Consider the following 18,447-nt stretch of genomic DNA (forward strand, 5'->3'; position numbering starts at 1 on the left):
ATAGCAGGTGATGGAGAAGCGTGTAAATTTGATGACAGTCCTAGTTTGCTGCCAGAGGAAACTTGGACAGAAAAGGGATTGCTTGACTGACATCCCACGGCAGTCAGTGACTGAGGGAAGGCAGGGCAGGACCTCCAAGCAGGAACCTGGAGACAGGAACAGAAGCAGAGACCATGGAGAAAAGCTGCTCACTGGCTTGTTCCCCATGGCTCGCTCAGCCTGCTGTCTTATACAACCCAGGACCACGTTTTCCTCCTATGGGGTGACCCTGACTTGTGTCAAGTCGACAACAAAGCAACAACAACAACAAAAACCTAACAAGCAGAATGACAAAGAGTGACCGGGGTATGCTACAGAGAAATGACTCCTGCTGGGTTTTTGGGACCGAGGGGTAAGATCCAGGCCAGGCACTGAGGATGTAGGCCTGAGATGAGGCCAAGACTTTCAGGTTCTGTATTGTGGTCCCTGACTCTGCAGCCTGCCACCCACAGTTAGGTAGGTCCCTGTAGCCTCAAGGAATACATCCACAGGCCCTCTCTCCTTCACCCTGCCATTTCTCTTTTGAGTTGCTATGATTCCCTGGCTTCTGTTCTCTGTGTCCGATTTACAGAGTCCTTCTTCAGAGTAGCTCGCTGTGGGCATCTCAGTGCTGGGCACTATCAGAGGGAATACAAAATACTCCCATGGGAGAGAATGTCATCTTCAGGGCTCATAAAAAAAAAAAAAGCTGCCTGTTCCGACTGCTCCTTTGGGCCCCTCCAACTAGTCTCTATGGACCACAGTTTTTGAGCTGGCAGGAAACAAGGGGAGGCAGGGTGTGCCTTGCATCAGGAGTGCAAACTAGGTACCCTGGAGGTGCCTCACACAGTCCTGTGAGATGTTCCCTGCTCCCTCCCCCAAAGACTCTTGGATGGAATGTTCTTTTCCCAATAGCCTTACTCCGAATATTTTTTTTTAAACCAGATGTTTGTATGATAGCCACAAACTTTATCCAGGGTAACCCATGGCTAATCCCTTCCTGGGTGTGACTTGAGGGTGTTCATCCCCAGCTGCACACGTGGCCCTTTCCCCCACGTCAGTAGCCTGGCAAGACCCTGCTTCCTGACGCAGGCCGGAGACAGCTGTTCTTATGGGGCCCAGCCTGACCCAAACTGAAAGCCTTGTGCGGCTCCAGGCCTCCACGTGGTGCTGTCAGCTCTTCTGCACAAAGGATCCAGAGGGCTGGGGCCACTGGTGGGGGGTGGTTATCAGGGCCCATTGAGCAAACAGACAGGAGCCAATAAAACAGCAGCCAGCGGCAACTGGGCATTCTGCAGACTTGCCAGGAGCAGTGGAGTAGACATGAGACCTCGAGGTACCCCTCTCCTGGCAGTGGTCCTTGTCTTGGGGCTGTGTGCTCTGGTGGAGGGCCAGAAACCTTGTAAGTAGAAGTTCGTGGGTGACCCCGTGGGTGGGAGGTGAATCCGCATGCGTCCGCATGAGTGGTGGGCTGGGGTTCATCCATCACCTATATTAGGTGGGGGCTTTTCCATATGTTTGCTAAAAGGACAAAGGCAGGGTGACAACATGCAAGGAGCTAAATAGCACCCTACAGTCTGGGTGCTGCTGTGTGAAGTGCACCCAGCGACCCTTATTCAGAAGGGCCATGTCAACAGGTGTCAGCCTGGTTAGAAGGACAGAAGGACCTGCTGCCCTGGGCTATCTTGGTCACATTCTACCTTGATCTTTGCCCAGGCCCACAAGGTCATCATTTTTACAGAAGGTTTGTGTGACCTTGTTTCTTTCTTTCATTTTTTTTTTAAACAAATGAAGCTGTTTCAACAAAAGTCTGTGGTTTCCTCAGGAGGACATCAGACATGGGAAAATAAGATTCCATGTCACTCCTTTGGTCATTAGATTTTGGAAGGTCCCTGAGGTCCCAGAGCAGGTTGGGGCAAGCATATAGCACCCAGGGTAGGACTAACCATGAATGGATCTGTCCACAGCTGCCTGCCAGTGCTCTAGGATGACACCGGAGAACAGAAAGAACTGTGGCTTCCCAGGCATCACCAGCGACGAGTGCTTTGATAATGGTTGTTGCTTTGACTCCAGCGTCGGTGGGGTCCCCTGGTGTTTCCACCCACTTCCAAACCAAGGTAAATTTGGTGATCGGGACCTCTTGCCAGCTGTCAGCTTAGCACCGGTCCCTGGGCAAAGTCTAGAGCGAGTATTAGGAAGTCAGGCTGTTTGTCTAGACTAGCCCAGGGTTATCAAAAGGAAGCCGTAGCAGCGCTTCTGTACCTCTCCCCCTCCCCCACCCCACACCCTACCCTGCATCTACACTTGCCTGTGAGCAGAACCAAGTGCCCCCACCCTGCCAGATTTAAAACCATAGTTCTAAAGAAACTTCCGAAGGGAAATGGAGGCCTCAGCTGAGATGGAATTACCATCCCTGCAAACAGACTTCAGACGTTAAGAAGGGCATTGAGGCTTCCGGCAGCTTTTTTTGGAATGTGTTCCAAGCCAAGACAAACTGAATATAGTATGCACGAGGCTAGCAGTGTGTGTGCCCACCACAGGCATGGCCCTTGCCCCTGGGACACACTCACGGTGGGGAATTTCCTCCCCAGTGTCCAGTGCACTTTAAAGGAAAACCAGGTAGGTGGGTGCAAGATCCCTTTCGGGATCAGTGTCCTCAAGCCTCCTTCTGTTTCAGTGGTCTGCTTACAATTCACAGAGCTGAACACTGAGTCCGGAAAGGGTGACATGGTTTTTCCCGAGGTTCCGGTTCTGCAGATGTTCCCACCTGTGATCTCCTCCCAACCTTAGCGTCCTCCTGTGGGAAGGATAGCCAGTCCCTAGCTATTACTGTCCTGAGAGATACCAACCCAAGGAGCTTCTCGGGATACACGGAGGCTGCAAATCCAATGTCTCGGGGAAGCCGGGACTGGTGGCCCTCAGTGAGCGGTCAGCCTGACAGAGCCTTGTATGCCGTTCTCTCCCGTGAGCAGCAGAGGAGCAGTGTGTTATGGAAGTGTCGGCCCGCAAGAATTGTGGGTTCCCGGGTATCAGCCCCGAGGAGTGTGCCTCTAGAAAGTGCTGCTTCTCCGACCTGGTCTTCGAGGTGCCCTGGTGTTTCTTCCCACAGTCTGTGGAAGGTAAATGGTTGCAGGTGGGAGTCCACTCGGGGTCTGGCATGAGCCGCTCCCAACCACTCCCACCTGCTGGGAGCCCCTCCCGTGTATGTGCGTGTGTTCACAGGTGTGTGGAGGCCAGAGTTAGCCCCTCTCCACGATAGCTTTTGAGACGGGGTCTCTCTTTAGAGTTCGCTGAGGCGAGACTGGCTGGGCAGTGAGCTCCAAGCGCTGTCTATCATCTCCAATCCCCCCACTGACAACACGAGGGTTATAGACATGCCCCACCACACCAGCCTGTTTCTGTGGTTTCTGGGGATCTGAACTTAGACACTCAGGCACGTGCAGTTGGCGTTTCACTGATCGAGCCTCCCCCCTCCCGCCCCCAGCGGGTGGTTGTGTGGCCACACATGCTGGTCAGCAGGTCCTCCTGAGAAACTGCTCGTGGTTTGGGGAGAACAGGTCCGCAAAGAACGCTGAGGCTTGGGTGTCATCCTTGTCCCGCTCTGTGCTCCCTCCGAACCGACAGAAGGAACCACACTTCTGAGCGCAGGCACTCGGGGCCCCTTGGCATGCTTACTAACCCCCCTGTTTCTCCACCTCTAGACTGTCACTACTGAGAGCTGAGAGGTACTGCTGCCCAGCCGCTGCTTCCCTGGGAGCTGCAAGCCAGAAGAAGAAAGTCTCAATTGGACTCCATAGATTTCTGGGTTTTCTTAAACCATCCTGACCCTGTGCCTAGCCGTGGCTAGGTTCAGTATTTTTCCTAATAAAGAAAACCTTTTGAATCTGGCGAACTGTATTTGGGTTTCATTGAGGCAGATGTATGATGGCAGTGTGTATGTGCGTGTGTGAGTATGTGTAGGAGTGTGTGTGTGTGTGTGTGTGTGTGTGTGCTTGGGTGGGAATACACGGTGTGTACATGGGTATGCGTACACACCATCCATGCATGTGCTTATGTGTGTACACAAGTGTGCATGCTTGTGAACACGTTGGTGTGTGCATGTGTGAGCGACAGTGTGTGAAGGTGTGCACAGGCACACGAGTCGGAGGTATCGTTTTTAACACCTTTTCATGCCCTCTGGGAGCAGCAAGCCTCTGGACACTGCTGGGGCACTCCATGCGGATGTGAGAATCCACCGTGCTATGGTTCTTCACACTCGGGTCTCTTCACAGAGCTCGGTGGACTCTGATGTCAGACCCTGTAGGAGTAACACGTGATCTCTAATTACAGTTCCCCAAACCCTTCACTTTACCAAATGCTCAGCAAGCTGCTCACTTTTGACATGGTTGACTGTCCACTGACTGCCTCCTCTTCCTGATGTGTGTTACGTATTTTTCTTCTGGCCAACAAACCTCTCCAAATCCAAATCAGACCAAATTAAAAGACGCCCATGTTTAATGAATGACAATACTGCTGGATGGCTGGAGGAAAACGTGGAGAGGATAGGAGAGAGAAAGGGAGACCACGGGTGACCTGGAGACCAGTGTTCATTCTCTGAGGGGCAGTTTAAACAGCCTGTGGGAGTGGTCTTGACCTTCCCTGGGGAAGAGTTACCTTTCGCAGGCTTTTGTGACCCTCCCTGGGGAGAGGTCACCTTTTGGCTGGCTTCCTCGGAGGTGGAGTTTGGACTGAGGCAACTCCCCAGGGGAGGGAGCTTATTCCAGGAACTGGGATGAAGTCCCCAGCCAAATAATCCCGACTTTGTGTATAAAAGGGTGCCAGGGAGCTGGGGTGAAGTCTCTCAACCAAACATTTTAGACTCCTTGGATAAAGGGGTGCCGACTCAAGTCTGGCTACTTTCTGTGGGCATGGGGCAACATGGGAGAGGGGAGCGCTGGGAGTTGGTGGGCTCCCACTCAGCGAGGGTGTGGCTGGAGTGACATCCGGTTTACTGCCTTCCTGGAGACCTCAGGCAGCTGTTTCTGAGGGAGATGAGAAGGCAGGTAGCTAGCAGAAAAAAGCATTGCTATTATTGGCCCTGTGAATGGGGCTAGTGATGGGAAGTCATTAACTGCCAGAGAAGAGCCCTGGTGGTACAGGAGAGGCTCGGGTGTATAACTGGGACACAAGAGCAGATAAAACCAGTCACAGGCTTGGAGCCTGCTCAGTCTCTCAAAACGCTTGCTTGCCCTACCCTATGACTTAGCTGATTGTGTGGCCCCTTGCAGCGTGCAGATTGTGTCTCCCTCTGCCTGTCCCAGAGGTTCCTCCTGGCTCTGGAAAAATAGTGTCTCATGAAAAAAAACAAAAACAAAAAACAACAACAACAACAACAACAAAAAAAACGGCCTCTTTCCCTTTAACCCCGCCCCCTCAAATGTTCTCAGTCCCTCAGTGGCATCTGCTTTCTCTGCCTGTCCTTCTGTGTCACTGCCTTCTGAGGTCTCCGCTGTGTCTGACATCCCATTGGGTATCTCCGAGAAGCAGCAAAGGTGGTGGTGCCTGGTGGTCTCACAGCCGTTAGTCTGATAAGAAGCAAATGAACAAGGGGTTTGAGAGCCTCAATTCACCTGCCCTGGCTCTGTGGGTCTGGATTTGCCCATGTGATCCTTCTTCCTGGTCACAGCCCCCCTTTGCCCTTCAATACTGTCGGTTGTCACCCTTTCTAGCTCCTCCCGCTTCCCCAGATCCCCGTGCCTGTGGAAACAGCCCTAGGAAGGAGTCCCCGCTGTCCACGGGACAACTCCGACGTCCAGGTTAGTCTTAAAGATTTGGAAAGGAGAATCACCTTGCTGCGCAGCTGTGCTGGAAGGGACCCGCCCCACCCCCACTGGGCCTCCTAGAGGCTCCGAGGACAGGACATAGTTCGCAGTCATAACTGCCAGGTTTTCCCCCAAAGAGTCATGGCCAGTTACCCCCATATTTATTTATTTATTGCTCAGCACTCAGTAATTGTTTGATATTCATGTAGCACAATAAAAATTAAAAAAAAAAAAAAACTGAAGGGTGGGTCCTGCCTGGTTTGTCCCACTTCGCAACCACCGTTCTTTGGTGCCCTCTGCTGGCCAATTCAGGGAGCAGCATGCCTCCAACCCAGTGCCTTTTTACTAGGGGAACTCAATAAGGGTAATAGTTATACCATGCAGTTTTATCTAAAATCAGATGTTTTAATATGTGAGTCATGCGCATTTAAGAAAGCACCAGTGGTGGGGTGGGGTGGCTCACGTCTTTAATTCCCAGCACTCGGGAGGCAGAGGCAGGCAGATCTCTGAGTTCGAGACCAAGCCTGGTCTACAAGAGCTAGTTCCAGGACAGCCAAGGATATGGAGAGAAACCTTGTCTCAAAAACAAAACTAATAAAAATTAAGTAAATTCAGCAAGTTCTAGAAATACACACAATTGTGTAAATATTATTTTAGTCAAGAATAGACTGTCATTTTGCCCTCCCTTGGCTCCCGCCCCAAATATTTTGATGTCCTTTGTCTACTGCCTGCACCTCCAAGAACCAAATAATCAACTTGTTTTCTCCCTGACTCCGCCTCTTTCAGAGCTTCCTGTCCGTGTATCCTGCTGTGTGACTGCTCTTTCTCACAGCTGTTCCCTCGTTAGAAAGGAAGCTGCCAGGATCCTCTGGTCGAATCTTTGGACTTACTTTGGTAATTGATCTCTAGGATAAATGCCCATCATTTTTTGGGGTATGTTGAACTTTATCAGTCAGGATGGGGGAAGTTGCGCCATTTCTCCTGCCCATCACCAATGGGTGAGGGGACCGGATGCTCTCTGGGTTCACCCAGCCCTCGGTGTTATCAGTATGTGTGACAGCACAGCCCCCTTTTATCTTAACACACTTTTCTCAATTAGCAAATGGTGTTGAACATTGCATGACCTTATTTTGTTTGTTTGTTTGTTTGTTTTTAGGGGGTTTGTGTTTAGCAGTAGTCTGGTAGTCTAGATAGTTCATTTTTTACTTTCTTAACATTAAAAACTTTATTTTTATTTGGTCATGCATATACCAGGGCAGGTATGTGGAGTTCAGGGGGGCACACTTAGGGGAGTTGGCTCTTGCCCTCCGTCATGTGGGTCCTGGGGATTGAACTGAGGTCCTCAGGCTTGACAGCAAGCACCTTTCCCGACTGAGCTTTCTTGCCCAGCTTTTTAATCAGGTGCTTAGTTGTTTTGCTGTCCGTGTTCTTACATCCCTCATACAGCTGCGTGTGGTGGCTCTCCCTGGAATCCCTGTACCTGAGGGGATGAGGATGGGAGGCGGCTGCAAAGCAAGTGCCAGGCCAGGTCAGGCCTACACCCATGAAACAAACAAGTCTCCTATCACTGTGTGCTGAGCAGATATTTTCTTCTGGTCTATGATTGGTCCTTCTGTTTACTTTGGCACTCTCTGACAAAGAATAAATCCTAATTTTGATGAAATCCAGGTGTGTGTGTGTGTGTGTGTGTGTGTGTGTGTGTGTGTATGACTCACTCTTTGTGTCCTGCCTAATAACATCTGCCTAACCCAAGGCACAAACACTTCCTGTTACATTTTCTTCTGAAGATCTATGACTTCAATGCCCGCATCTCCCGTGTGTGACACAACTTGGGGAGACCTGTGGGTTTTTCTGTCCTTTCCTCCAGAGCAGCCATTGTAGCGTGAGAACTACTTGGTGTCTGGAGCCCTTTCAGGACTCCTGGATGCTCTAAGCATGGGGACTCTGACGGGCTTGCTTCTCAGAACGTTTGCCCGGCATCCTTTGGCCTAAGTCTCTGCTGGGATGATTCCATGGAGCTGTTGTCTTCTGAGGAATGTGTCCATGTCACCAATTCTTTTGTTTTCGGGGTTACTACTGTCGTATTGGGTGGGGTCACATGTGCCATGGCATGGACACAGAGGTCAGAGGGCAAGACTGTGGATCCCTGCCTCCTCCACCTTCCATACAGATTCCAGGGATGGAACTCAGATTGCCCTGCCTGAGTGGCAAGTGCCTTTACCTCCTGAGCCATCTCACTGATTTGTTGTTCTTTTAAATGTCAACAGTTCCTGGTTTTGTCAAGCCTGATCATAAAGTGACAGTAACATTTCCACTTTACAGATTTGCTGTTTTCTCTGGAAACAAATACACCATTCAATGCTGCTAATGAAGAGGTTGTGTTATTTCGGGATTAGAGCCTCATCCCTGTAACCATACGCTGGGCTTTCTGATTATATTCTGTAACTATGTAAATAGCTTTTGTCCACTTAGCCTCTCTTATCTCAGTGGTGTTTCCTCTGCCGATGGTGCCCTCCCTGAACCACTTCTGTTCCAATCCCATGGTTCCTGGACTACAGGGCAGATGGGCTTTCTCCAGCCCCCACAGCAGGACGCTTAGTGCTGCCCCTCTTTGCTGTAGACTGTAACATATAACAGCCCTCTGTCGTGTTTCATGCTGTGTCTGCTTGACTTCTCTGTCTTGTCTGATACTAAAATCACAGCCCCTCCTCCCAGCTCTGAGGCCTGGAAGCTAAACCACCGCTGGTCATTGGATGTTTTAAAAACCTTGCTCGGTAACCCACTGAATTCCATTCGATCAGAGTAACGTGGGAGGAGCAGAGAGGGCAGGAAACACACAAGACCCAGTGAGGAAAATGACAGTATCCATTCTGTTTGTCAAACCAAAGAGGTGCCTAGAATTTTCCAACAGGCCTGTACTCCAGCAAATTGACTTAAAACTCTGCTACAGCATAACACAGTGTCTCCAGGAAGAAAAATAGGATCCGGTTCTAACATATTTTTGATGAAATACGTCAGTACTCCTTTTGTTTCACTTTATGCTGTGCCAAAAGTCCCTGTGCATGACTTTAGGGGATTCCTGCAAGGGTTTAAGGATCTTTTGTGGGAGGCATGCCAGGTCAGGAAGGGTAGACACCCTGGCTCCTCATGCTCCCCAGTCCTTATCACTCAGAAGCCTCCTAATGGCCCACGAGTTACTTATCAACTCTTCTGCTTTATGGTTGCATTGTTTGCCATATGCCCGGGCACACAAGAGTATCAACTATAATCTAAATCTAAATATATTATAATATAATCTAAATGGCCCTCATAGCAGCAGAGGGAGCCAGTCCAGGATCCTGTCTGCTGCTGCTTTGCCAGGGGCTGTTAAGACAGAACGGCAGGCAACTGCACAGCCTTGGAGACTACGTTCTAATCCCCCAGGAGCCCCATGGCTGCCCAGACAGGCAATCGCTGATAGCTAATGTCTGCCTCGACAGTACCACAGGGGCACACACTTCTGATGTGTGTGCGTTGGGCCAGGCATCAATGTTTATTAGCCAAGTGTATTTCTTCTGTTCACTGTACCCGCTGCAAAGGCTACCCTCTGTCTTGTGGGTCACTAGGGAGGTGAGCCTGGAGCACCTCCCCCATCAGATGATCCTAGGGAGAGAACTTAAGGGCAATTGAGGCCAAAGCTTTGCCCACGGAAGGAGGTCACTGTGGCAGGAAGAGAGGGCCTTGACCAGCACGGTGAGGCAAGTCTAACTGTCCCTAGTGTTAAGTCCGTGTGGAGTTTGCTACACAGGGTGGCCATAACCATGATAATGACAGTGGCGCCCTGGTCTCCTGTCCACGGTGTGGCTCTTCTACACAGCCCACCACCATTACGTTTTATCTGACTATATGGAGTCAAGTTATTAAGCAAGAATTAGTTACAATATTTAGTCCATTTACATTTGGCAAATTAAGTAAAATTCTTTATCATTTATCCTGTCTTTGTGAGTCTAAAGTTTTATATTTAATTTATTTTTTATAATTATAACTATCTTTTTAAAACTCCATTAAAGACTCCAGTAGGATATAATATTACCTAAGTAAACAAGAACTAAGAAACTTAAAACTCTAGAATTGACAGAGATATCTTGTTGCCTGGACAGTCACCCAAAATTCTTAGTTATATTGTGGGCACCCAACTTCAGCCTACAGGCCCATAGTGTCTGGTAGACTTTTTCATGAAGCAGGAGATTTCAAAGACAGTTCTGCTTATATTGACAGCTTGTCAGTCACTTTCTTCTGTGACCTGCAGAATGTCTGGCAGACTCTTTCTTGAAGCAGGAACCCTGAAGGACGGTCTCACCTTCTTTAGGCAACTTGAGCAGTCATTTTTCTGTGGGTCCTGCAAGTCTAGTTCATACAGCAGTCCAGGTAAGAGCAATTTCTTACCCAAATGGCTGGCCTTGTCACATTGAAGGCAAACTTCATAATAACTTTTTTTCAATGCCTATCAACCTCTCTGAAGTAATTGGTGCTGCCAGAAGCAGACAGGTGTCACTGTCATAAAATGTCTTAAGTTTTTTAAACATTCAAGTGCCATATTTTGTGCATCCTTGAAATATTTGAAGACTATCTAACCATCTGAAATATAGCTCTGTATATCTAGAAAACCTAACTAGCATGACTACAAGCTTGATTGTTATAGATGACCATCTATTAACCTGTACTTTTAATTATACATTACATTTTTAAATGAGTTGCACAAACACAGTACCTTGATCAAAAGCAGAAATATACATATAACAAAATCGACCTTAAATTTGTATCAGTAAACCAAGATCCATACCAATGCAAAGTATTCATTTCTATAGCATATCCCCCTTTAAATGTAAACAAACACCGATAAACAATCATTTAGGGAATTTAGGCATTGTTCTCTAAACTACTTCCTGCTCATTGGGGTTCTGTTAATCAGAGGGTCTATGTTACCATTAAACAGTTTGTAACACACTGCTCACAGACCTCATATAAGTGCAACTAGCACGAACCAGGAAGCCCTCCCCTAAAGAAGCTGTGCAATCTTCGCTGCCAATGCTGAGTCAGGAAGACCTCTCTTAAAGGACTGCAGCACCTCTACTCACTAGCAGCAAAAAAGAAAAAAAAATCTGAAAAATAAATCTGAAAAAAAAATTTTGGTTCCCAGGAACCGTTGTTGGTTTTTTTTTTTTGGGTTCCGGAGGCCTTTTTTTTTTTTAGGGTTTTTTTTTTTTTAGGTCTTATGTGGATTCATGCCCCACTTTGGGAGCCATTTTTTAAGTGGAGGCTGCTCATTCGTTTTCTGGCCACCCAGACCCAAAATAATTACACAGAAACTATATTAATTACAATACTGCTTGACCTATTAGCTTAAGCTTTTTATTAAGGAACTCTTACATCTTAAAGTAACCCATTAATATTAATTTGTGTATTGCCGTGTGGCTGTGGCCTATCTACCATCCAGGGTCTGTCTCCTTCAGTGGTTCCTTGGCGTCTCTCTGACTCTGCTTTCTTTTCTCCTCTATCTCTGCTTGGAATTCCCACCTTGCTCTATTCTGCACTGCCATGGGCTCAAAGAAGCTTCTTTGTTAATCAATGGTAATAAAACATATTCATAGCATACAGAGCATCCCACATCATTCTGTGAATAATTAAGTTACAATATTATCATCCAATGAGATTTTTTTCTGTCTTTCTCCCGTCAGTCATCACAGTCACCATCTTCCTCTTCCTATTCTTCCTTTTCTTCTCCTTCTTTCACAACATAATTTAATTATAGCAATACAATTCACATATAAAAGGACAATATAATAGAATGACTCGATATAGTTTTAGAACCACGAAAAGGGGGAAATTTTCAGGTTCTAAAACCCCTGGAACAACTTTTTTTAAAAATCTCGTTTTCTAAGTGAGCCTGTATGACAAATGTATTCAGTAACTAGTCATATCTAGTTCCTATCACACCAATGATCCCTAGAATGTAAGAGAAAGCCCAACTTGGTCATTGACATCCATCAACCCCAGTAGCAGCACCAGGGCATACAGGAGCATCACTCCACTAAACAAAGGTGAGATACACAGGCCCTAACTTCTGCGTCTTGACTCAGCCTGGGTCTTAGCTCTCCATACCGTCCCATGTCCCATGCCTTAGCAGCATCTCCTGTTACTTTCCTTCTCTTGTCCCTCTCTCTCACCCCTTCTGCTCAGCAGAGCCGGCTCAGAGCCACTTTGCCTCTGCCAGATGAAGTGATATGCTAGTTCCAAGACCACAGAGCCATGTTCTTCCCTTTCAACCCACTGCGCATGTTGGGAAATGTGACCCCCTCCATCCTTCCCAATACGTCAAGCCACCAAGGACCGGGGACTCTGTGGGTGGCCTTGCTGCCTGGGGTGGGAATTTGAGTTGCCCCTCCACAACCAGCATTTTCTCAACAGCTCCACCAGGTCCTCTCCGTATCTTCTACAACAGCTGGCGGAAGACTGTGCACCTGGCGATGGCTAATAAATATTGACTGTTTGTCCTTTGCTCAATAGTATTTCTGCCTGCAGGAACTCAGCAAATATTAACTCACTGGGAAAACTCCCCAAGACATATAAAAACCAGTTGGTCACGAGGGCTCTGGGAGTGTGGCTAGTCTGTGATGAGCCTTGGTGTGCGGGTGTGGAAAATGAGGTCATTAGGGCACAGAGACCATGCCGCTACATTTGGACCCTAGACCTCACAATTTGCTTCAGTTCTTTGAGGGGGGGGTATCCCATAGGTAAGTAAATGCCAGGAGAGAAAGCATCCTTGGGGACATGGGCATGCCAGTGAGTGGGAAGAGATTTAAGGTCGTTGTCTCCTGACGAAGTAAGCGCCACACAGCAAAGTGCAGCCTCCTGGGGGGTGAGAGCTGTGAGGTGACTCTCCCACAAGCAGAGGAAGCCAGCAAACCTGTCCTGAAAGCTGAGACAAAGCAGCCTGAGGCCCTGCGGTCACTAGAGGGCTTGGTCCCTCTGGCACACCCTTTCCGTGGCTGTGAAGTTTTGGCAGCCCACACCTTTCCTGAGGCTATCTGTGTATTCAGTCTCCCTTGAACTCAAAACCCTCTGTCTACTGTGCTGTAGAGCTGACCATTGCGGGCACGGCTGGAGAAGATTCTGGGACCGGAGTGGTGGATTTTGTGAAAAGCAAGGGATCTCCCCCTCCCCCCCCCGACTCCTATTCTACATTTTATGAAGCTCATAGTTAGCATTTGTCCTCCTGTGTTAACAGGCACTCAGCAATCACCTGCTTGCTCTTGGGACAGTGAGCAGCATCTTCCTAGAACTCAGAACAGCCACCTTGCTTTGCTCTGACACACTAAGATGGCTCCTAGCAAGGGTGACACACCAAGAGTGCACTTGGTCCACAGAGTCTCAGTATGGAAGGTTATCCCCTCTCCCACCTCCTCACGACTTGCTAAGACATTCCTGCTCCCCTGCTCAGGAATGCAGTCTGGGCTCCAAGCAGGCTCTATGTGTCAGCTAATATAGTCAACAGTAGGAGACTGTCTTAGACATACACTGTTGGCCAGTTGCTGTGCAAACGTCACACAGGGCACTCTCCTACACAGACTAGATGGCACGTCCACTCAGTGTGTTCTGATGAGATGAGCAAGCGAGGCTAGCACGGCGTGTTAGAGAAAACCCACTCTGATTAGCGGGAGCAATACATCTGCACTGGTTTTATGTCAACTTGACCCAAGCTGGAGTCACCAGAGAGGAGGGAGCCTCCATCGAGAAAACGCCTCCATAAGATCTGGTTGCAAGGCATTTCCTTAAGGCTTGGGTCTCCTCCAGCATCTTAGAGTTATAACTGATTCTGTTTTCATCAGAATCCATTGGAGAATGGGATGGTTTCCTTTTGTTTCTTGGTCAGGGATCGCCTGATTCTGAAAGTTGGGCGTGTTGCACACAATGGCAGAAGAAAGGAGAAGTAGGCTCCTTTTTTTTAAACTTTTTTTTCAATTAATTATGCATGCATATCTACGTTCATACATACACAGAGACACTCAGACAGTCACACACACAGACGTGAGAAAATACGCCATCTTACAGCTTACATCATCAAGGGAAGCCAAGACAGGTGTAAACCAAGGCAGGGACTTGCAGGCTGGAGAGACCACAAGGAGACAGAAGCTTCCAGGCTTGCTTCTCCTGGGTGACCCAACTTGCTTAATTGTATGGTCCAGGCCCACCTGCCTAGGGATAGTACTGTCCACAGTGGGATGGACATCAACCTGCAGTTAAGAGAAAGCCTCACAGACATGCCACAGTTAGGAGGGGCAATTGGTCAGTTGAGGCTCCCTCTTCCCAGGTCTGTCAGATTGACAACAATTTTCCTCTTCCCTCCCTAGCACCGGCTCTGAAGACACCGTGTCTCATTCCCGCACTTACTTATCAACATTACATGGTAATGTTTGCTGGTTTTGTAAACTACAGAAATGATATGCAATATTTTCAATTTATACTCAGATTTAATTTTTGAAATTTCTTTTATTTCAATAAAAGTAGATCTGACACATTCACACGAACATGGGCCTAACGTGCCTTGGAAATGATTCTCCGTTTGACAGGCAGTTAGGTGTGCTATTTTCAGTTTCTCCCTGTTGAAACACAGGCTTTTCCAATGTAGGTTGTTGTTAATGTGCCTGGCACGCTGGGAGTCATTGCTCTCTTGAAGCATGCGCACCTGCATGCAGGGAAGGGCGTGTCAGTTCTAGTTTTGTGGTTCGGAACTGCATACTGAGGCTGGGTCTCTTAGTTTGTGGTATAGTGTATTTCCCATTTTTTGTTTTTTGTCTTAAAAATCATGTTGTGTTTCCCCTAGTTTTAGTGTAAGTTCTTTACCAACTCTTGACCAACGATCTGGGTTTCAAGTATTTTCTGTAAAAGTTCAGAATTTCCATGCTCCCATGGAAGTAGGGAGCTTTAGAGGACATGGGGTCATTTAGTCATTTCAGAATGAAAAGTCAGTGTAGTCACCATGGAAGGAGAGGCAAAAACAGATGTTTGATGGCGTGAACCACCAGAGGGGAGGCCACCAGAGAAGAGACCACTAGAGAGGACCCAGCAGAGGGGAGGCCACTGAAGGGAAGGCCTCCGGGGGGGGGGCAACAGAGGGGAGGCCAACAGAGAGGAGGCCAGCGGTGGGGAGACCAGCAAAGGGGGGAAGCCACCGGAGAGGAGGCCACTGGAGGGAGGCCACCAGAGGGAGGCCACTTAGAAAGGAGGCCACCTAGAGGGGAGGTCACCAGATGAGGGGAGGCCAGCAGAGCTAAGCCTTGGAAGGACCAGTGGTCTTGACTTTCCCGCCTGGAGCAGGAGCTGATGTGAACTCAGAGCCACTGGCTACTGTAGAAAGGACCATGAGAGGCAGTTCATCTGAAAGAGACTTGGCTCTCCAACCCTGAAGCCCATGAGACCAAGATGAAGGTGTTGGCAGAGCGTTGTTCCGGGCATGGACTCTGGGCAGGAGACTTCGTTTTGTTGAGACAGAGTCTCACTACATAACTCTGGCTGTTCTGGAACTCACTGTGTAGACCAGGCTGGCCTCAAACCCACAGAGATCCGCCTGTCTCTGCCTCTCGAGTGCTGGGATTAAAGGCGCGCGCTACCACACCCTGCTCAAGATCAGGGGACTCTTTGCAGCTCTTCACTCCTGATAGCTGCTGCTGGCATTCCTCGGCTTGTGAACTTGTCCCTCCTGCCTCTGTCCCCTTGTTCTGCCATTTTCTCCCGGGTTTCTGCTCCCATTGCCCTCTGTCTCTGTGTCTTTTTCTCCTCTTAAAAGAATGCCCGTCAGTAGGACTTAGGGCCACCCTTCCTCTTGTTTCATGGTATCACTGTTGACTGAATTACATCCACAAGGACCCTATTCTAAACCAAGTCACACGCTGAGGACACTGACCAGCCCCGCACATGTGGACACCATCTTAGTTCAAATGAAGTCTGGTGCCCTAGAGAGACAGTGGCTCATCTGGGTTGCTGGTGGGCAGCCTTTGCGCAGAGGGGTTTCCGTTCCATCGCTCCAGGGTTCTGATCCCACAGCGCAGCTTTGCTTTCGTGAACGTTTGAGAAAAGCTGCGTGCCTCGGGTGCCTCCTGGTCTTGTAGGGAAGGGCTCTTGGCTTCCCTGAAGATTCAAGGTCACCGCAAGGCAAGGCCTTGGACTGGCTCTCCTGGAGTGACTGCTGTCCCTGTGAGAGCCGTGAACCTGCAGGGGAAGGGCGGGGCTGTGTTTGTGTTGTGGTGTCCTGCTGCGCAGCTGTCAGCTACAGTGTTTTAGATTTATCTCTGTTCCACAAGGTGTTCCTGGAGATGATTCCATGCCACAGCCCCACCCTCCTACAGACAGCGGAAGCTACGGGTGGCTGTGGCCAGTCCCCCAGGGCGGCCAAAGCCAGGGCCCCAAGTATTCTTTAGTCTGGACATCATTTTCCCAGAACAGCAGGGCCTGAACCTTCCTGACCAACAGTAATGGGTGAACCCTGTCTCTGTGCTGAAGGCAGGAGACTCAGCCCTATGTAGGGCTGATCACCATCTGCAGCTGGCATGTCACATTTGCAACTGTCACCGAATGATGGGGCAGCCCGGAACCAGTCACGGTGTTTGCATCTCCAAACATCCACATCTAGGTTCTGATGACTCAGAAGGGCTGGGAGGCCAGAGATGCATTCACAGGGAGGGAGGACCACGCCTGGTGCAGCTGCAGACCAAATGACAGGTGGCCAGCACGAATTCCTGGGGACTCTGCCTGGCTTTTGCCTCCTTCCTCCACCTAACTTCTGGCTCAGATAACCGAGAGTGGTAATCTGAGAGAAGGGAGGTGGTACACCATGTTCGGCCTTCACCTGCCTCAAGGACTACATTTGTGGGATGCTAATGAGTATCGCTAAGCGGGCAGTACCACCACAATGCCCTTCTGACCCTCGTTCATCTAGTGAACTCATGCCCAGGCCTCAAAACCCAGGTAGTTTACCTCACCCTGACAACACAATTGTGACAATTGTATGTCACAATTCCTGCTGTAAGGCTTTTCAGTCCTCTGAGGGCTCTACTGGGTGTCATGGGGTCTCAGTATCTGCAGGCTGCGTCTGGTCTTTGATCCAGGCTCTGTGTACTCTCGTATCTCCCCAGTCTATGCTCTCCCCATGTGGGAGACGGCATCTCTGATGCCAGGACCAGCTTGCAGGCTTGGACTTGTCCATCAGACCTCAGACCTTGCACACAGATCTGGCTTCCACTGGCCAGTCAGTGGAGGATGACTTCTGGACACCCCTTTAGGGGGCCCATGAGACACCCAATGTGGATGTCAAGTGGGAGCAGTCAGATGCAGCCATTTTGTGGGGTGATGGACAAAATGTGCTGGAGGGTTCTCAGGTAGTTCCTGTTAAAGCTTATGGATGCCAAAATGCTGGTCAGTGAGGACCAGCCTATGATGCCACACTGCCGGTCAGCGAGGACCAGGCAAGGAAGACCCACGCTGAGCTGATGGCTAGCCCTAGCTGCTGGAGCAACTTCAGCGTGGCCTCTGATAGGCCTCAGTTTCTTCCTTTAGGAGCCAGGTCTTCCCACACCAGCCTCATCCTCACAGGCTGCTCAAGGACAGTTTCCAATGTCAGCCTCGTGTTGAAAGTAAGGCAAGGCGAACTGGACACAGACAAAGAGTCTGCACCTGCTTCGGTTAAAAGCTGCTTAGGAAGGGGCTGGAGAGGTGGCTCAGTGGTAAAGAGCATTGCCTGTCCTTCAGAGGACCAAGATTCAAATCCCAGCATGCACATAGCGGCTCACAGTTGTCTGTAACTCCAGTTCTAGATGATCTGATGTCTCTTCGGACCTCTGCATGGCCCTACATACATGCAGATACACACACACATACACACACACACATACACACACATACACACACATACACATACATACACACACATACACACACACATACACACACACACACTTAAGCAAGTACATTTTTAAAAATCTGTTTGACAGTGCTGAAAAGAGATGTCTCCAGATAGGAAGGGGGCTTTCTATTATTTGATTTTAAAAAAACTAAATGTATACTACTTTTATCAAAATACACTGAATAAACGTATCTTAGGGATTTATTAAAGTGTATAATAATAATAGCTTCTCTGGGAAAAGTGCAGAGCTAGAGTTTCTGCCTTTAAGAGTGATAGACAGGGAGGCCCTGGCACCTAGCCTAGGTCACTTGTGTTTCAGGTGTTAGTGGTGCTATGGACCTATTGGCCCAGGGTCCTCTGCATTGCTACTGTGAGGTGGCTGGGAACGCAAGACCAAATGTCCCTCGCAGCCTTACAGAGCATTCTTCCAGACTAGGTTCATACAATGATTGACAGACCCTGCTTCCAGGCTGCCTCTAAAGTGACTGTCCCCATCCCCACCCATCCCCATTACTCTCCCCACCCTACTTCATCCCCCTGACTCAGGATGGGGGAGGAGTCTTCTGGTATTTCACAGGAGAGAAAGTGGTGGAGTCAGAGGCCAGAGTCCACAGAACCCAGCAAACACATGGGTATAAAAGGGCCTTGCTTGAGCCCCTGCACATCCTGTACGCTCATCCTGAAGCTTCC

General features: G+C 49.1%; 2 protein-coding genes across 2 annotated transcripts in view; both read left to right on the plus strand.

Annotated features, from left to right (window-relative positions):
• The first annotated feature begins 1,341 nt into the window (after positions 1-1,341).
• Tff2 (trefoil factor 2) lies at positions 1,342-3,733 on the plus strand. The gene is made up of 4 exons (XM_005360308.3): positions 1,342-1,420; positions 1,986-2,135; positions 2,991-3,137; positions 3,720-3,733. The coding sequence occupies exons 1-4, from the start codon at positions 1,342-1,344 to the stop codon at positions 3,731-3,733; spliced, it is 390 nt and encodes a 129-aa protein (XP_005360365.1).
• Positions 3,734-4,259: 526 nt separating this feature from the next.
• Positions 4,260-18,447, plus strand: part of Tff3 (trefoil factor 3) — a 17,206-nt gene continuing 3,018 nt past the window's right edge. Inside the window, exons 1-2 of the mRNA XM_005360453.2 lie at positions 4,260-4,317; positions 5,745-5,813. Coding sequence (XP_005360510.2) covers positions 4,260-4,317; positions 5,745-5,813 — 127 coding nt within the window. The remainder of the gene's footprint in view (positions 4,318-5,744; positions 5,814-18,447) is intronic.

Source organism: Microtus ochrogaster, linkage group LG2 (assembly GCF_000317375.1).
Source record: "Microtus ochrogaster isolate Prairie Vole_2 linkage group LG2, MicOch1.0, whole genome shotgun sequence".
In the NCBI taxonomy this organism is placed as follows: Eukaryota; Metazoa; Chordata; class Mammalia; order Rodentia; family Cricetidae; genus Microtus; species Microtus ochrogaster.

Coding starts and splice junctions, on each gene's coding strand:
- Tff2 (XM_005360308.3), top strand. CDS start 1,342: ATGAGACCTCGAGGTACCCCTCTCCTGGCAGTGGTCCTTGTCTTGGGG. Junction 1,421..1,985: donor GGTGGAGGGCCAGAAACCTT/GTAAGTAGAAGT, acceptor ATCTGTCCACAG/CTGCCTGCCAGTGCTCTAGG. Junction 2,136..2,990: donor CCACCCACTTCCAAACCAAG/GTAAATTTGGTG, acceptor TCCCGTGAGCAG/CAGAGGAGCAGTGTGTTATG.